Source organism: Serinus canaria, chromosome 23, assembly GCF_022539315.1.
Source record: "Serinus canaria isolate serCan28SL12 chromosome 23, serCan2020, whole genome shotgun sequence".
Classification (NCBI taxonomy): Eukaryota; Metazoa; Chordata; class Aves; order Passeriformes; family Fringillidae; genus Serinus; species Serinus canaria.
Window position 1 is genome coordinate 2,090,883 of NC_066336.1, and position 15,565 is coordinate 2,106,447.

At 43.7% G+C, this 15,565-nt stretch overlaps 1 protein-coding gene across 1 annotated transcript; it reads left to right on the plus strand.

Annotated features, from left to right (window-relative positions):
- The first annotated feature begins 216 nt into the window (after positions 1–216).
- STX12 (syntaxin 12) lies at positions 217–14,515 on the plus strand. The gene is made up of 9 exons (XM_030232073.2): positions 217–378; positions 3,763–3,832; positions 5,568–5,667; positions 7,927–8,064; positions 8,999–9,042; positions 10,846–10,951; positions 11,377–11,449; positions 11,617–11,699; positions 13,071–14,515. Exons 1-9 carry the CDS (start codon positions 264–266, stop codon positions 13,158–13,160), a joined length of 819 nt encoding a protein of 272 aa, XP_030087933.2. The 5' UTR covers positions 217–263; the 3' UTR covers positions 13,161–14,515.
- The last annotated feature ends 1,050 nt before the right edge of the window (positions 14,516–15,565 follow it).

Below are 15,565 nucleotides of genomic sequence, written 5' to 3' on the forward strand. Positions count from 1 at the left end.
GTTCAAGAGGCAGGATGTTGGGCAGGATGTGGCGGTGGGTGATGATTTAGTGGTTGAGAGGTTGCAATGGCAGTGCTGGGCGGACGATGGGGCTGGATGACGCTCCAGGTGAGCTCGCACCCTCCGCCGCCCCTCAGGCCGCCCCCCTCTGCCCTCACACCGCCCGCGCTCCCAGCCCGCCCCCAGCGCGCAGGCGCGGCGGCCGCGCAGGCGCGGGGCGGGCGGGCGCTGTCAGCGGGGCCCGCGCTCGCTCCGGCCCGGCCATGTCGTACGGGCCGCTGGACCCCCGCGGCCCCGGGGCGCCGCCGCCGCCGCCCCGGGACTTCGGCGGCATCATCCAGACATGCAGCGGCAACGTGCAGCGCATTGCGCAGTACAGTGAGTGCGCGGCCGGGAAGGGACGGGGGCGGCCCGCCCCGGCAGCGCCCCGGGGCCGGTAGCGCGAGGGTGCGGTGGGAGCCGGGCTGGGCAGAGCCTCCCCGGAGCGGTGCCGGGCCGGGCACACCGGGCTGGGCACACGCAGCAGGCACCGGGCGCGGTGATGCCCAGCCCGGCTGCAGGGCGGGGTGAGCACTGCGGGCGCTCTCGGTCAGTGTCTGTCCGTGTCACCGAGCCTCCCCTTCCCCCAAGGCACCGGCACCTCGGGCCGCTCGCTGGCATCGGGTGCCCGCAGTGAGGGGCTCCGGGGGCAGCAGGAGCCCCGGGTGTCACCGGGTTTGGGAGCAGCTGCTGTCCCAGGGATCTCCAGTGGGCGTGGGAACGTGCGGTTCCCCCTCGCTGTGCTGGCAGCGTCCTGCTCCCGGGCAGGATGTCCCTGAGGACACGGTGTTGCACTTTGTTGTCATTAGAGAAAGTTACCGGTATTGTATGATAATCCTAGAAATCTCAGTACTGATTGCTGAGTTGCTGCTCCTTAAAGCAGTTACATCCCGGGGAGTCTTTGATGTAATCCTAAGGATACAGGCTTTGCTAAAAATGACATTAATTGTTCAGGTGCCCATGCTAGATGAGTTGAACATGTTGGGTCCTCAGAAAGCTCGTGAGTTCTCTGATGAAACAAAGCTATTTATGTTACTGAAAGTGCTTTGCTCAGTCATGTTCATTTCTCCTTGGTGTAGACATTGCTGAATTGTTTTGAAGTTTGCCAAATAGAATGGCTTGTTGAGGTTTCTTTCCCTTTTCCCCCCTTTTTATTTTTTCTTTTACACTCCTTCTTCCTTCCTTCCACGAGATTTCTTTGAGCCTCCTGTTCTAAGCAGCTCAGCTTCTCTCTCTCATAGGACAGGCTTCTGCTGTCTCATGACCTGCAGCCATCCTATCTCCATGCACTGCTATCTCAAGTTAAACAAATAGCCCTACAGTTTCACCGAGGTGGGTGGGAACACACAGAACATCTGACTTAATGTTACAGTAGTTAACTTTATTGCACACTATATAAAAGCTTCCATTCAAGCCAAGAGAAGAAGATATAGTGAAACCTTAAGGCTGTCCTCATTTCATCTTCCTCTACAAGGGAAACAGCAGGCAAACTGTGCACAGCTGAGTATTATTCACTTCTTTGGGGAGTCTCTGTGGAGTGAGCATTTCACACAAAAAGTACAGAAAACTGGTGGCCTTAGCTGGCAAAACTGTTGTTTGCTCAGGTAATGTAGCAGACTTGCAGCTACAGGCGAGATTGAAGTGTTTCAAGAAACCTTAGCTGTCAGATAGTGAGTATGTGGAAGGCTCTCCAGCCTGAAATTAAAGGGCTTGGAGATGGAAAGCTATTTACTGAGGGGCTCTGTGTGTTGGTGCATACCCACTATCCAAAGAATAAAGAGCTCCAGCCTCTTCCTTTCATTTCCTAGACACTTTATTCTCATTTTGTGTAGACTGTGTTGCTGTTGGCTGAGATAAACTAAGCAAAGCAAACTGCTGAACCTGCTCAGGGCAGGACAGACACTGCCTGGCCTGGAAATGGGGCTGTGCAAGAATCTCCCCATGCAGAGAGAAATAAGTCACAGAATGTCTGGACATTGTGGCACAAATGCTGTTTGCCAAGTCCTCAGCAGCCACACACAGAGTGCAGTCCTTGTGCCGTTTGTCACCAGCTTGACTATGAATTTTTCTGACCTTCCTGTGTCTGACAGAGCTGTGAAATATGTGCAGACTTGCTTGCTGGAAGCCAAGCTCAGTGTATGAGGAGTTGCCAACCAACTCCTCGCTGTATAACCTAATAGAAGTCTGAAATTCTAGGTGAGAATACACTTGGTGGATGTAACAGCTAATTACCGGCTAATTACTGATTAACTCCTATTGCTGTCTTGTTGTAAGCCATTGGACATCCCTTTAAAAGTGGCCGTTGTAGGGATCTGATGCTTTTCCAGCAACACATTTAATCAAGTGCAGAGACTCCAGGCTGAAAGCAGAAGTTACACAGGAGGGTGTCTCTGAATTGGAAGAAACTCTTGTTAAAATCGTGGCATAATTCAGTTCCATTCAGTTGCCTGTGGAACTGTATTTAGGTGATCCTCCTTGGTCTTGCCTCTCACTGCATGATGAGATAGCTTAAATTTCATGATTGATTTGGGACAATCAATCTTTGTACTGCTGAGCCCAGCACTTCAGTAATGATAAAATCTGTGCTGCTGCAGAATATCAGTTTCTTGAGCTGTCAGAAAAGAATTCTAAGGTAGAGAGATTGGGGAGAGAAAATGTACTTGCTTTTCAGGTAAGTTAATGGTTGGATGTGATTCATTGTGTGGTTTCATGATCATGAGTGCCTACACAAAGAAAATAGTGGGAAAACATCAGAGATAAGGAAGAAGGATGTCTAAAATACCTCTCTGTGCTACAGCATGATTTCAGATTGACAAAGGCAAACTGTGAGGTGCACATTGCTATCTGTTCTGTAAAGATTGTTTGTGCCAGCATTGTGAAAGCTTTGGACTGTCATGAGTAGAAAAAATCAGGTCTGGGTGGGGAGTTTTGAAGCTAATAGCAACAATTGGCATTTTCTTTTAATTTTTTTTTAACAGAGCACTAATAAGTGAAGTAGCTTAAAAATAATGTAAAATTGGCAACACAGCATAATGAAGTTTTTCTGCAGCAGTGATAGCCTGAAATACTGAAATAGAAGGCTGGTAGAAACAGCTCTGTTAGTTGGTCTAAAAAGGCTGAGGAAAAGGAGTGCACAAGCTCTCAGCTCCACTGACTTCTCTTGAGGGCATCTGTGCCTCACTGTCACTTTCTTGTCTGAAAGTTAGTTTGCTAGGCTGGATCATGTATAGGTGGGGATGTTTAAAATACACTTTGCATTTCACAGAACCCCAGAACTGTTGGGTTTGGAAGGGACCTCTGGAGTTCATCTGGCCAGCCCCTGCTAAAGCAGGTTCCCCTGAGCAGGTTTGAATATCTCTAGGGAAGGAGACTCCACAGCTTCTGTGAGCAGCCTGTTCCAGGGCTCTGTCTACCTCTCAGCAAATGAATTTTTCATCATATTTGGATGGAACTGCCTGTGTTTCTGTTGTGGCTGTTGTCCTGTGTCCTGTCTCTGGGCTCCAGTGAGAGGAGTCTGGCTCCATCCTCTTGCCATCCACCCATAAGATACTTGTATATATTTAAAGCAAAGAATATAAGCATTGCCTTACTAGGTTATGTCAGATACTGAAACAAATTTAGCTTTTAGCTTTCTTTTGGGGGAAGCTAAAAGAATACATTCAAGAAGGAATAAAATGTTTGAACTTATCTTACTAACTCATCTTGTGATCTCTTTATCCTCAGCTGCTCAAATAAAGAATTTAATGAGCCAGCTGGGAACCAAGCAGGATTCCAGCAAGCTTCAGGAAAATTTGTGAGTATTAAATGAGCAAACATTGATATAGATGTTCTTTCATTTCTGTCTGTGTTCTTAGGGATAGTGAGTTACTTGCTTTGGGGAGGTGCTTTATTAGATAGATTTAATACAGTCCTGCAAACCCAGAATTACTAACTGCATTAAATAGTTTACTGGAAAAATTAAGGTATTTCTGCAGGACACTGGAGGAGCCATTCAAAACTGCTGGGTAGGAACAGTTCTTCCTATATTGTTCTTCTATATAATTTTTTAATATTTTCTTTTAAAAGTAGTAGTACCTCAGCCATGCATTAGCATTAGCTGTCCTGTGAGGAGCAGTCATACTAGCTTCAGAAGAAATGAATGCCATACCAGGTATTTGGTGCTCCCATGACACCAGTAAGGAGAAACAGGGAGCCCCATAACTGGAGAAGAAGTAGATTGTAGTACAGATGGATTTAATCAGTATATGGCAGACAAAATGTCACATGTCATTTCACAAAAATAATATGCCAGTGGGGGACGATGTAGAAGACATTTAAACAGGTGTAATTCAAACTGACCCCTGGGGAGACTGTACAGGGGTTCTCTGTGTCTGTGCACCTTGCAAACTTAAGGAACATAAATAGCATGTTATGGAAAGAATAATTTCTGAGGTCATCAAAGAAAACTTAAAAGTACATTCTTCCACGTGACAGTACCTTGAATCTCTGAATGCACAATTATCCTGGTTTTGATAATAGTGATTTTTGGATAAGTACATGACTTGTGGTGAAAGATAGACATACCACATCTGAAGGATGAGATCAGAGTCCAGTTGGGAGAGAAAGGGATTTGTTTCCTTGAGCTGCTCAGTTGACTCAATCTCTATTTAATCAGTAGATTAAAGAATTAATCACTGGTGACCAAACAAATGCCTTCCCATTGAACATCACTGCATAATCTCTCCTCTGTGGGGTGAGAGTGGCTGCACCCCACAAATTATCATCTGCCATACCAACTTGCCAAAATATATGGATGGTGTTTTTAGTTTACTTATACAGCTTATACAATAGTGGAGCCTGCATGCCCTGATTTGTGTGTCCATTGGGCCAAGAAAGTGACTTTCACTTAAGCATCTTGTACCCGTTGAATGCAAAAGAAATTGCTTCTGGTTTTAGTATTTTTTTTTCCTAATTTACAGTATAGGATTTATATAATTGTATTGGATTCTTCACAACAATAGCTTCATTTTGCAGTGTTGTTGGAAAACTTAAAGGCTTAAGGGAAAGCATTGCAATTCCTGAAGCTGGATTGCTCTTCTTTCTAATCGCTGTTTTCTACAAAAATGAAGAATTTAATATCAGAGTCCCTGTACTTTTATCAAATGTAACCAATGGAATTGGTGGTTGTCAAGTGAAGAGTTAGTTACTAATTGGTACCACAAGGAATTCACCCTAAAAGTGGGATTATGTTCTCTGAATAAAGTTGTTTCTCTCTTATGCCATTGGAGAGGAAGGTTATTTTTAAGCTACTGCATTACACTAGTTAGCAGGGAGCAAAGAAATTATTTGAATCTTTTTCTAAAAATGTCGTCCAGAGTCAAGTTGATGTTAAAAAGAAAAGTACGTCTCTGATCCTTTAAGTTGAAAAAAACTATTGTAAAGCTGTGTGATCTCAGAACCCCTATTTAGTCATCATTCTGGATGCTAAAAGGCTCAGTGGCTGCTTTTTAGGTGGATCTTGTGTAACTGCTTTTGAACTTCTGTTTCAGACAACAGCTGCAGCACTCTGCAAACCGCCTCGCCAAAGAGACCAATGAATACCTAAAGGAGCTGGGGTCTCTGCCACTTCCCCTGTCTGCTTCTGAACAGGTAGGCAGGCAGAACATTCTGGAATATTTCTAGATCACTCATTTCATGAAACTAGGGTAGACCACAATGTCACAAAGCCTGAAGTGGCACAGCTGAAGAGACAGCAGCCTTTTGCAATGAAGGATGATGGTGAAGTACAGAAACTCATTAAGCTGGCTGCATCCTGGCTGCTTACATGACACTGGGAAATCCATGTTTCCCAGGAGCAAATAGGTATAAAATTTCCCCACATGAGAATAAGAGGCCCTAAATGTGTGGGGAGAACTCAATATGCAATTGTGATTTTCTGAGTAAATTTCTGAAAAATAATCTTGTTTACAAGGTGCCTGGTGGTGCAAGGCAGTGATTTAGGATAAGAATTCAGAGTGAAATGCCTGTCAGTATGAAATGTGAGCATGCCAGAAAGCTTTCCCTTGCATGTGATTTATTAGTGGTGGAGGGGGAGAAGCTGACTCACTGTGCTTATATTTGAGTAAAGGAAAATATGATGAGGCAAAGATTCTGATTTTCTCTTACCAAATAGTAGTTCCTGCTCCCTGTGGGAAAGGGAAGGGACAGTCCTCTGCTGCTAGTGTCAATTCACCCCTGCCTGCTTTTGGGGTGCTGTTGTAGGATGATCTGGGGATGTGGGTCAGCAGATGTTGTCTTGGTCCAATTCTGCATTGAAGGTTTATACGGCACTTGGAAGTGTGGCTGTGCTTTGCTGGTTTGTTCAGCAAATATTTTTCTGTGATGGTGTTTTCAGGGGTCCCAGGATGAGGGAAGAGACAAGAAAGTTGACTTTATGTTCAGAAGGCTTGATTTATTATTTTATGATATATATTATATTAAAAACTATACTAAAAGAAAAGATTTCATCAGAAGGCTGGCTAAGAATAGAAAAGGAATGAATAACAAAGGTTTGTCTGTGACCCAGACAGTCTGGACAGCCGGACTGGGATGGGCCATTAATGAGAAACAACCACAGAGACCAATCCCAGACCCACCTGCTGCATCCCACAGCAGCAGAGAATCTTTGTTTACAGTTTGTTCTTGAGGCCTCTCAGCTTCTCAAGAGGAAAAATCCTAAAGAAAAGATTTTTCATAAAACATGTTGGTGACAGTTGTAGGATGATCTGGGGATGTGGGTCAGCAGATGTTGTCTTGGTCTAATTCTGCATTGAAGGTTTATATGCCAGTTGGAAGCATGGCTGTGCTTTGATGGTTTGTTCAGCAAATATTTTTCAGTTAATCTTCTGTGATGAACAAAATCCTGTCATGTGCATCTCACTGAATGCAGCCCAGGGAAAATTCAGTCAAAATCTGCAGAAGCTGGAGTCAGCATGCTGAGGATCTGCTCTGGAAGAAGGGTTGTTGCTTCCAGAGGGTTCAGATGGAAACCTCAGTGTATTAGGAGGCTGCTGTAGTGGCTTGTTATAGAAAAAATATCATTGAAAATGGGTTTTTTCCTTTAAATTATTGTTGAATTGGTACAAGCTCATTGCAGGATTGCAGTCCTGGAAATCCCATAATTTGAGGCAGTTGTTGCAAATCTCTCAATCAGAAAACATAAAAACTGACCTAATGTTGTCCTTGGGACAAGCTTTTCCACAATTTCTTATTTCCCATTTACTGAATGTCACAGCACTCAAAGGAGATGTCCCGTGGAAGCGAAATAAATTGACATTGTGAAATGAGGATGAAAAGGATTATTGCAGCTAATGTATTTGGAAAAAAGATAAACTGAAATGCTTATCAGGACTTAGGATGTTATCTGATCTGAAAACAACAGGCTTGTGGTGTGGCATGGTTGGGAGAGACCATTTAGGAGACTGGGACAGTGGGTGTTATCATTAGTTCTGGAAGGGTGGGGCTTCCTGTTTTTCTGATTTAAGTGTGAATTTGTGTGTATTTTGTTAAGTACTGGGAGGTTTGCTAAGTGAAGGAATGGAGGGAAAAGGCATTGCAGGGAACTGAAAGGTATGTAGTTAAATATGGTGAATTGCTGGAATGTAATTAGAATAAAAGTAATGGTGTACTCAGACTTTAAAACTAGATTAAAATTGGAGAGCCTTGTTGCACAAAGCTGTCTGCAGTTGGCAAGGCATGGAGCACGGGTGTAAGGAATTAAAAGATGGTGGGTTCTAGTTCTGACCACTGGCACCACAAGATCACTGAGTGCCAGTTCTTTGTTGTTGTTGTGATGGTGTTTTAAGAGTCTGGCAGTCACTTTGGAATGAATGGGAATGTCTGAACTCTTGTTTGTGTTTGATTCCTCAGCGCCAACAGAGGCTTCAGAAAGAACGATTAATGAATGACTTCTCCACAGCCTTAAACAATTTCCAGGCAGTGCAGAGACGAGTGTCAGAGAAGGAAAAAGAGACTGTAGCAAGGGCAAGAGCTGGCTCCCGTATTTCTGTAAGTATTTATGGGAATTTTGGAGTGAAACACTGAACTGGGAATCTTCTGAGAGGTCTTGTACCTGCCTTCCAACCTCCTACCTGTTTACTGACACCTTACTGAGTGAAGCTGAGGCCTTGGTGCAGTAGTTTTCCATTCCAGATGTTGGAATTAATTTCTTTTTTCAGTGTGCTCCAGTGTCAGTGTAGAGGAGGGAAGGAATCCTGGTAGTTGCAAATGTTGCAGATGAGATGAGGAGTCAAAGCATAGTGAAGAGCAAAGTATTGCAGGCTGCTCTTCACTTCATGTCAGCCCTAATGCTATGAAATTTCAGACTTCAGAATGAAGCTTACCACACCTTAAATTATATTTCAAATCTCACACTGTGTTGCTTTATATTTTTATAATTTCTGTCCTGCTAATATCTCCAATGTATGTTCACTGTTATGTTTTGACACACCCTTGTGGCTCCTAAGAATTCATAATAAAATGACCAATGAAAGTATTTTTCCCCTCTTGCCTCAGGGCTTTCTGCTAGGTATGCATTCCTAATTTCTGCAAGGAAGCACATTTATCCATTGAATTATGCTCTTAAATTTTTGCTTCTTAATTTCTGCAAGGGAACACATTTATCCAGTGAATTGTGCTCTTAAATTTTTGTTTCATGTTGGGGAACGAGGTTACAAACATTGACAGCTGATCCAAGAACATGGACTGGCTGCTTTTGATCATTCAGTTACCTCTGATTTGTAATCTGAATCTAAAAATTAAATCTAAAGATGAAGCTAAAACTAATCTTACATAACCTGAGTTAAATCTGAGGGCTGCAGTGACAGAGGCATTTTCCAGGAGCTCTCTGGACAGGATGTGCCTTGGTCTTCAGGATACTGCTGGTGATTTTGTGCATGGTCCTGGTAGTGTGTGAGAGTGGTGACTCATTTATCTCTTCCAGGCTGATGAGCGGTTCAGAGAAGAGCAGCTTGTTTCCTTTGATAGGTAATAACTTCTTGTATTCTTGAGGTTTTCACTGCATATAACTGAAGTTTTTATGGTGTGATATATTACTGTAACTTGGGCCAGGCTCTGCAGGCTGAATGCAAAGCAAAAAGAGTTGAAAAGCAACTATTATAGCACATGTAATCTACTCTATAAATACTGCATATGACAGTATCTTATCCTCTCTAAGTACAGATTGTGTGATTACTACCCTGAGGGGAATAGTAGTGCCCTTAGGATGTGGCAGCTGGAGCTCCTGGTCTTCTGGCCTGTAAACACAAGATCACCAAACAGGATTTCACTCACTGTGACTCTGTCCACATATTTAAATCATCATGGGTTTGGATGTTCTCTAGCAGCCCAGTTGGAGCTACAGCAGAATAGCACATGAGGCTGCCTAAAATTCAGAAGTCCTGGACATTGTGCACTGGCAAGCTAATCCTGGAATGTGCACAAGGCAGCATTGCTGTCACCTGTCAGACAGTTGTACTGCTCCTGCAGTAGCAGTGTGCCTGTGTGGTAGATGGCTTTGTAGAATGTTCCATCAACTCTGCAGTGTGGTAAAGAGAGCCTGAGCCCCTCCAGAAGTATCTGTGATTAATCTCTCAACTAGGCTGAAATCTGTTGGCCCTGTCTGTGTAAATCCTTTCACTTTCTGAATCAAGACACCTTGCCTACCTGTCTCATCCTCCCTCTGCAAAGTGCCCTTCATCTGCTCAGCTGCTTGCTGTGTGTCCCTTTGTTAGCCCTGGGCTTTCCCTCTGAGCCAGGGTTGAAACCCCAGCTGTTCAGTTCTGCAGCTGCTGGGATGGGTTTGCACACTCACTGGGACCCAGAGATAAGAGATGATGGCACACAGCAGCTATTCCACAGTCAAAGCTGTTTTGTGTGCTATGTGTCAGAAATTTCTGCTTTTGAGATCTGCAAACCCTATGGTCATCTCAGAGCTGAACTACTGGAATGGTCAGCTGTGTCTGACCTATTCATGGAGTTTATTTTCATTTCTTTAGGCACTTTTAAGACTTTAAAGCTTACTATTTAGTGTTGTACCAAACACTGGACTGATACAATGTTTTGTGGCACACTTCTCTATTGAAAAGATGGAGATGTTGCCCTGGAAGAACATTCTAAGCTGAACATAGAGGGGGCTTTGTGTTATAAATGCTGGCTCCACTCTAATTGTTGTAACTTCTGCAGCAGTTGTGAAGAACCAGCTCATCAAGAGAGAGGTAGACTGGGATGCAGAGTTACTTGAGTTTTAATATCTCTTTTGGTGTGTAATTTAATTCAAAGTTCCTACTAGACTAATCAATTAAAATACTAAAACACTTTAGTCTTATCTCCAAATGCCAGATGGGCAAGAGTCTTTGAATCCAGATGTTTTTCAGGTGTTCTTCTGTTCTGTAAATGTGCTTGCAGGCTGCTCTCTATCAGAACTTTCACCCTGATTTCTCCCTTTTGGAGAGATGGTAAGAAGCAGGGAAGGTAGAGGTATTTAAAAAAAAACAGAACTGAAATAGGCAGTTTCTGCTGAAATGCTATAGCTAACTGTTATATTCTAAACAGAGTGTGCTATGCATGGAACTGCTTTCCAGTGCCTTCACACTGCCTGATCTGTCCCTTTTAGAGTTGCTCAGTTTGTGACTGTTGTCACAAATTAGTCCTGTCCTTGTACACAGTGACAGGGCCAAGAACCTGGGGGTTGTTCTGTAGGAAACTCTTCAGCTTTAACTCGTTTTGCCACAAAATGCAGCATGGAAGTACCTATGCTCAGAGAGACACTGACTTTCCCTCTCTTTCCAGTGGGGAAGATTGGAATCAGATGCAGTCTCAGGAAGAAGATGTGGCAATAACTGAACAGGACCTTGAACTCATTAAAGAAAGAGAAACTGCAATCAGGCAATTAGAGGTGACCAATCAATCCTGCACAGTTAACAGCACTAGGAGATAAATTAAAGGATAATTATGGGATGGGCTGAGGAGAGCTGATGGTGGAGGAATAGAGTTCCTCCTAGAGAGGGTTGATGCCAAGATAATCTGAAGGAGTTATATTTTCCCTCAGTGTTGACTGGTGATCCTTCAGATATGGCAGGAGCAACTCAAGTTATAGTGTTCATGCTGTGCTAATTGCTGGTGTGATGAAACAAATATTCAGTAGCTGGAGCATTGTAGGCTCTCATGTTCATCCCAAATTGCACAGTTGGTAACATCAAGTCAGTGAATGCTGGTGCCTATTCTGACCCTTTGAGTGATGGTCAGAAGAGTTACTAAGAGTGAGGATTAGAAAGTATTGTACCCAGTGTTCATTGTAACTTGTTAAACTGTTGTCTTCAGGCAGATATTTTGGATGTCAATCAGATATTTAAGGATTTAGCCATGATGATTCATGACCAAGGAGATATGATTGGTAAGTGCATTTGGACAATAAAGTTTTTCTTGATTCAGTTACATGTTTTGCCAGTTACATGGATTAAATTTTTCAGTATTTTGCATTAAAAGTATTGTATTTCTGGCTATAATTTTTAAACACTGAAGCTCTGAAATATTTTGCAATGAATTCTGTTTTTTCCATAGATAGCATAGAGGCAAATGTGGAAAGTGCAGAAGTCCATGTGGAAAGAGCCAGTGAGCAGTTACAGAGAGCTGCCTATTATCAGGTAAATTCTGTGTGCCTGCTTGATTGTCAGTGGATGGTTGAGCACTAATGAAACAGGCAAAGACACTGAGGACTGCAGCACACCAGAGTAGTTATTAAAACCAGCTCATGCAAGCTGGCACTCATTCAAAATTGCCTGCAAGGAGTATATAAAGCACTTGAGTCAAAAACATGGTAGAATTCACCTTCTGCTTGAGAGTAAAAGAGTAGAAAGAGTCTGGCACTCCACACTCTGCAAGCCTGTTTACCTGTCTTTGTTGTTGTTAGGAGTTAGTAGAAAAACAAGAACAAATTCTGATATTGTATCCAACTTGTAAACATATCAGCCAGCACTCTGACATGCAAAAATCCGTGCCCAGACTCTGGTAATTTCTGGTGGCCAGGATTTGCAACACTCCTGTCCAGCTGCTGAGTTTCTATCCCAAAGTCTGTGCTCCCTGTCCCATCAAACCTCTTGCAGTGGTTCTCACTGCTGTATGGTAGCCAGTGTTTTCTGTAGGTTCCTTTCACCATCCTTGTCCCTTTAGGTCCAGCTTCTGTGAAGGGGTAAGGAGTGCAGTGGTCTAAGGTTCTGCTTTAGGCAGTCCCAATACTGCTGGGACTTAGACAAGAAAATACTGGACTCTTCCAAGCTGTTAAGTGGGAGGTACTGGAAGGCAGTAAAACTCCAATGCTGTTGAGTGCAAGGCTGGGAATGTTGGTTTTACCATCTGGCAGCTTGTAGTAGAATTCTCTCTCCATGGCTTCCTTGCCAAAGTTCTGAGGTATTTATAAATCTCAGTTTGGGAGCTGTTGGGCATGTTTTGAGTGTGGGTTTTTTTTTCTGGATGGAGAAAGAAGTGGTTATATATAGCTACCCTCAAATCCTTAGATGCCAAGTTAAAAATATTTGGTGTATATGGATGGACTGTAGTTTCCTGTGATGAATAAAGTGAGAAAAGCTGTGAAATCCAGCTTCAGTAACTGTACATGAAATCATTTCAATTGTAGAAAGCAACACCAAGCCCAAGTGGCCAAGGGGAGATTGTATGTGAGAACTGCTTAGGAGTTTGATTAGGAAAAAATCTAAACAGCTAGAAAGGTTTGGCCTTCTCTGAGACTTTTATTTTCCTTAAGAGAAGCAAAACCTGTCACATTTTGAGTCAGCTGCATCTCTTAGACTGCTGCACTCCTAAAATTAAAACCATTCACCTGTTGAATCAGTGAGTTTAAGGAACATGTAAAAAAATTCAGACTACACTGGTTGCTTCTCTCAAGTAACTGTGGGGGTACCAAGTGCTCTTGTTCACCCAAGTCAGTAACATGAATGGTAGCCTTGCTTTTTCCTCAAGTGTTCCTGGTGTCAGTGGCTTCTCTTCTCTTCTCTTATTAGAAGAAATCCCGGAAGAAGATCTGTATCCTGATTCTTGGCCTTGCTGTGGTCTGTATAATCATAGGACTCCTTATCTGGAAGGCAAAATGAAATATTCCCATGGGACCCAGTATCACAGCTGAGATTTTTTCTGTCAGAGCAAACAGGCTGACTAGTCTTGGAGATGAATTGACCACCCTGAGAGAGCACAAGTTGGAACTACTTCTAATAATAGATATTAGCAACTAATGTGCAGATAACTAGTATATGGAATTAGTGAACCATGGAGACAGTATTTATCAGTTTATATACAAATTATATTGTTTTATGTAACTCAAATCTTGTGGTTTTGCTTTCTGTAATGTGTTCTTCCCTGTCCCAGCTGTATGCTGAAGTGTGATCAATAATTGGAGATGTCTTGTTTCTGACAAGTTGCACAACTTCAACATTCTGTATGTGTAGGTAACTTTGTTGGACTGGAATGAGAATGGCATTCAAAGACAGCCCACCACCAAGTCACATTATGTAAATCCAGCAGTTTCTAAAGTCTCCAGTATCTGCCCCATGGTTTTATTGTCTCCAAGTGGCTGTGGTTCTAGATTCTCTTGAAGAAAAGGATGTTGTCACAGATTTGAGAGGCAAGGAGGGTATGTGTGGATGATGATTTGAACCTCTACATGCTGGTCAGTTTAGCCTTGAGACTCAGAACAGTGTAGCTTAATTTTTTTGGGTGTGGTTGGGGTTGTTTTTTCACAAAATGCATCATTTGAGGACAGAATGTTCTTTGACTTAGAATCTAACAGTGCAATCTCCTTAGACAAACTAGCTGGTCGCTTGCTAGTGGACAAATAAATCTCTTCCAATGCTGACTCAAGCACGAAATATAAAAGGTTTAGCTGCTCACTCCCAACTTTTCAGAAGCTTCCAGGGGGAAAAACACTTAAAAATGAGGAAGTGGGCACCTAAGTTTACAAGCTAGTAAAGAAGAAGAGTTTTAGCAGAATTCTTGATTCTGAAAAAGTGCTCTTGAAGCTCATTTGTGGTGTTCTAGTAAATATTATGTGTGGTTCGTGAACATTGGGTATTTTCAATTCTTTATGAAATAGAAAGTGCAGAAACTGGCTGAGTGAAGTGCTGGGATTTTCAGACTGGGGATGTGTGTGTGTGCAAATGAAAAGGATTGCTGGTTCCAGCTGATAGGGTTGGGCAGAACAAGCAGGCACTCCCCACTTCAATGTAGCTCTGAACTGACATGCACTGAGGGAACAGAAATCTGTCCAAAGCCCAGTGGGGGTGGCAAATGCAGCATACTGACCCATTTTGTATTTAATCCTTCTTCCATGTCTCGTCTATAATAAAGTAAACGTGAAAGCTGGGAAGGGAGTGTTCTCCCAATTGCACAGTGGTTTGCACTATTGCGCCGCCATTCCATCTAATAATCATCAATAAACACTTTTAAAAGCCTCTGTCAGAGCTCATTTCTCTTGCAGTTTAGAAATTCACAGGTGTGTCTGCAGTTCCCCCTCGAAGCAGAGTAGAGGAATTTCCATCAGCACAGTAGTGTTTCCTGCAGCTTTAGTTCTGTGCTCCCTGAGGTTTTTCAGAATGAAACTCCCAGAAAACATAACATTCATTTCACAAGGACATAGACAATACTTCTGTGCAGAGTCCTGTACAATAGCTGATCCCCGAGAAATTAATCTCATACCTCAGAGCATCATTGGGTCAGCTCTGACTATTTGCCTTTTGCTAGAATTGGAGCCATTGGTGAGCCTGTATGATAAAATCTGACAAATCAAGGGAACGCTGTGTTCTGCTCCTTTTTTCAAGTTTTCCTTGGAAATGGCAGGAGCTATTGATTAGTGCATGCCTGCTGCCAGGCACAGTCCTTTGGGTGTCACACTGCTCTGTAAGAACAAAAGCACTTGGCTTCTGTTTGTTTGTTTAGGTCACCAGACCTAACCGGGAGCATTCTTTGTAGGCTCCATCCTTCTTCTAGCCTGTTTTATTCCTCTGGAAACTGGGATTGAGGGTACAGGGTGCTGAGCTCAGGATTTCTGTAACTGCTTGACTCCTTTCTTCTCTCTGCACATCGTTGATCGTGGCAGCACAGCTGGTGGTTTAAACACTCCTGACTAATGTTCCCGAGCTTGGAAAGCCACAAGCCACTGTCTTGAAACCTGGAAACTCCCGTGGCTGTTGCTGAAGTGTCCCGGCTCTCGGATGTGTGTCCGACCCCTCCGGGAGTTTCTGGAAGCGTTCTGGGGAGCCTGGCGTGCTGTGAGAGCCGGGGAGCGAGCGGGCTGTGCCTGCAGGCTCGGGCACAAGCCCCGGCAACCCCGGGCACCTGCGGCGGCCGGGCCGAGCCGGGACACAGGCGGCTTTTCGCCTGCAGCGCTCGTACCGGGCCATGCCCGGGACTCTGCAAGGACAGAGGCGCTGTCCAAGCGGTACTCGGTACCGGGGCTGTCCTCGAGTCCCAGGGTCGGTAGCGGCGCTGTCCCCACGTTCCAGGG

What these genes read in the sequence shown, in the direction of transcription:
- STX12 (XM_030232073.2), top strand. Translation starts at nt 264, where the DNA reads ATGTCGTACGGGCCGCTGGACCCCCGCGGCCCCGGGGCGCCGCCGCCG. An exon ending in CAGCTTGTTTCCTTTGATAG is followed by an intron (nt 9,043 to 10,845) that starts GTAATAACTTCT and finishes CTCTCTTTCCAG; the next exon opens with TGGGGAAGATTGGAATCAGA. An exon ending in CTGCAATCAGGCAATTAGAG is followed by an intron (nt 10,952 to 11,376) that starts GTGACCAATCAA and finishes TGTTGTCTTCAG; the next exon opens with GCAGATATTTTGGATGTCAA.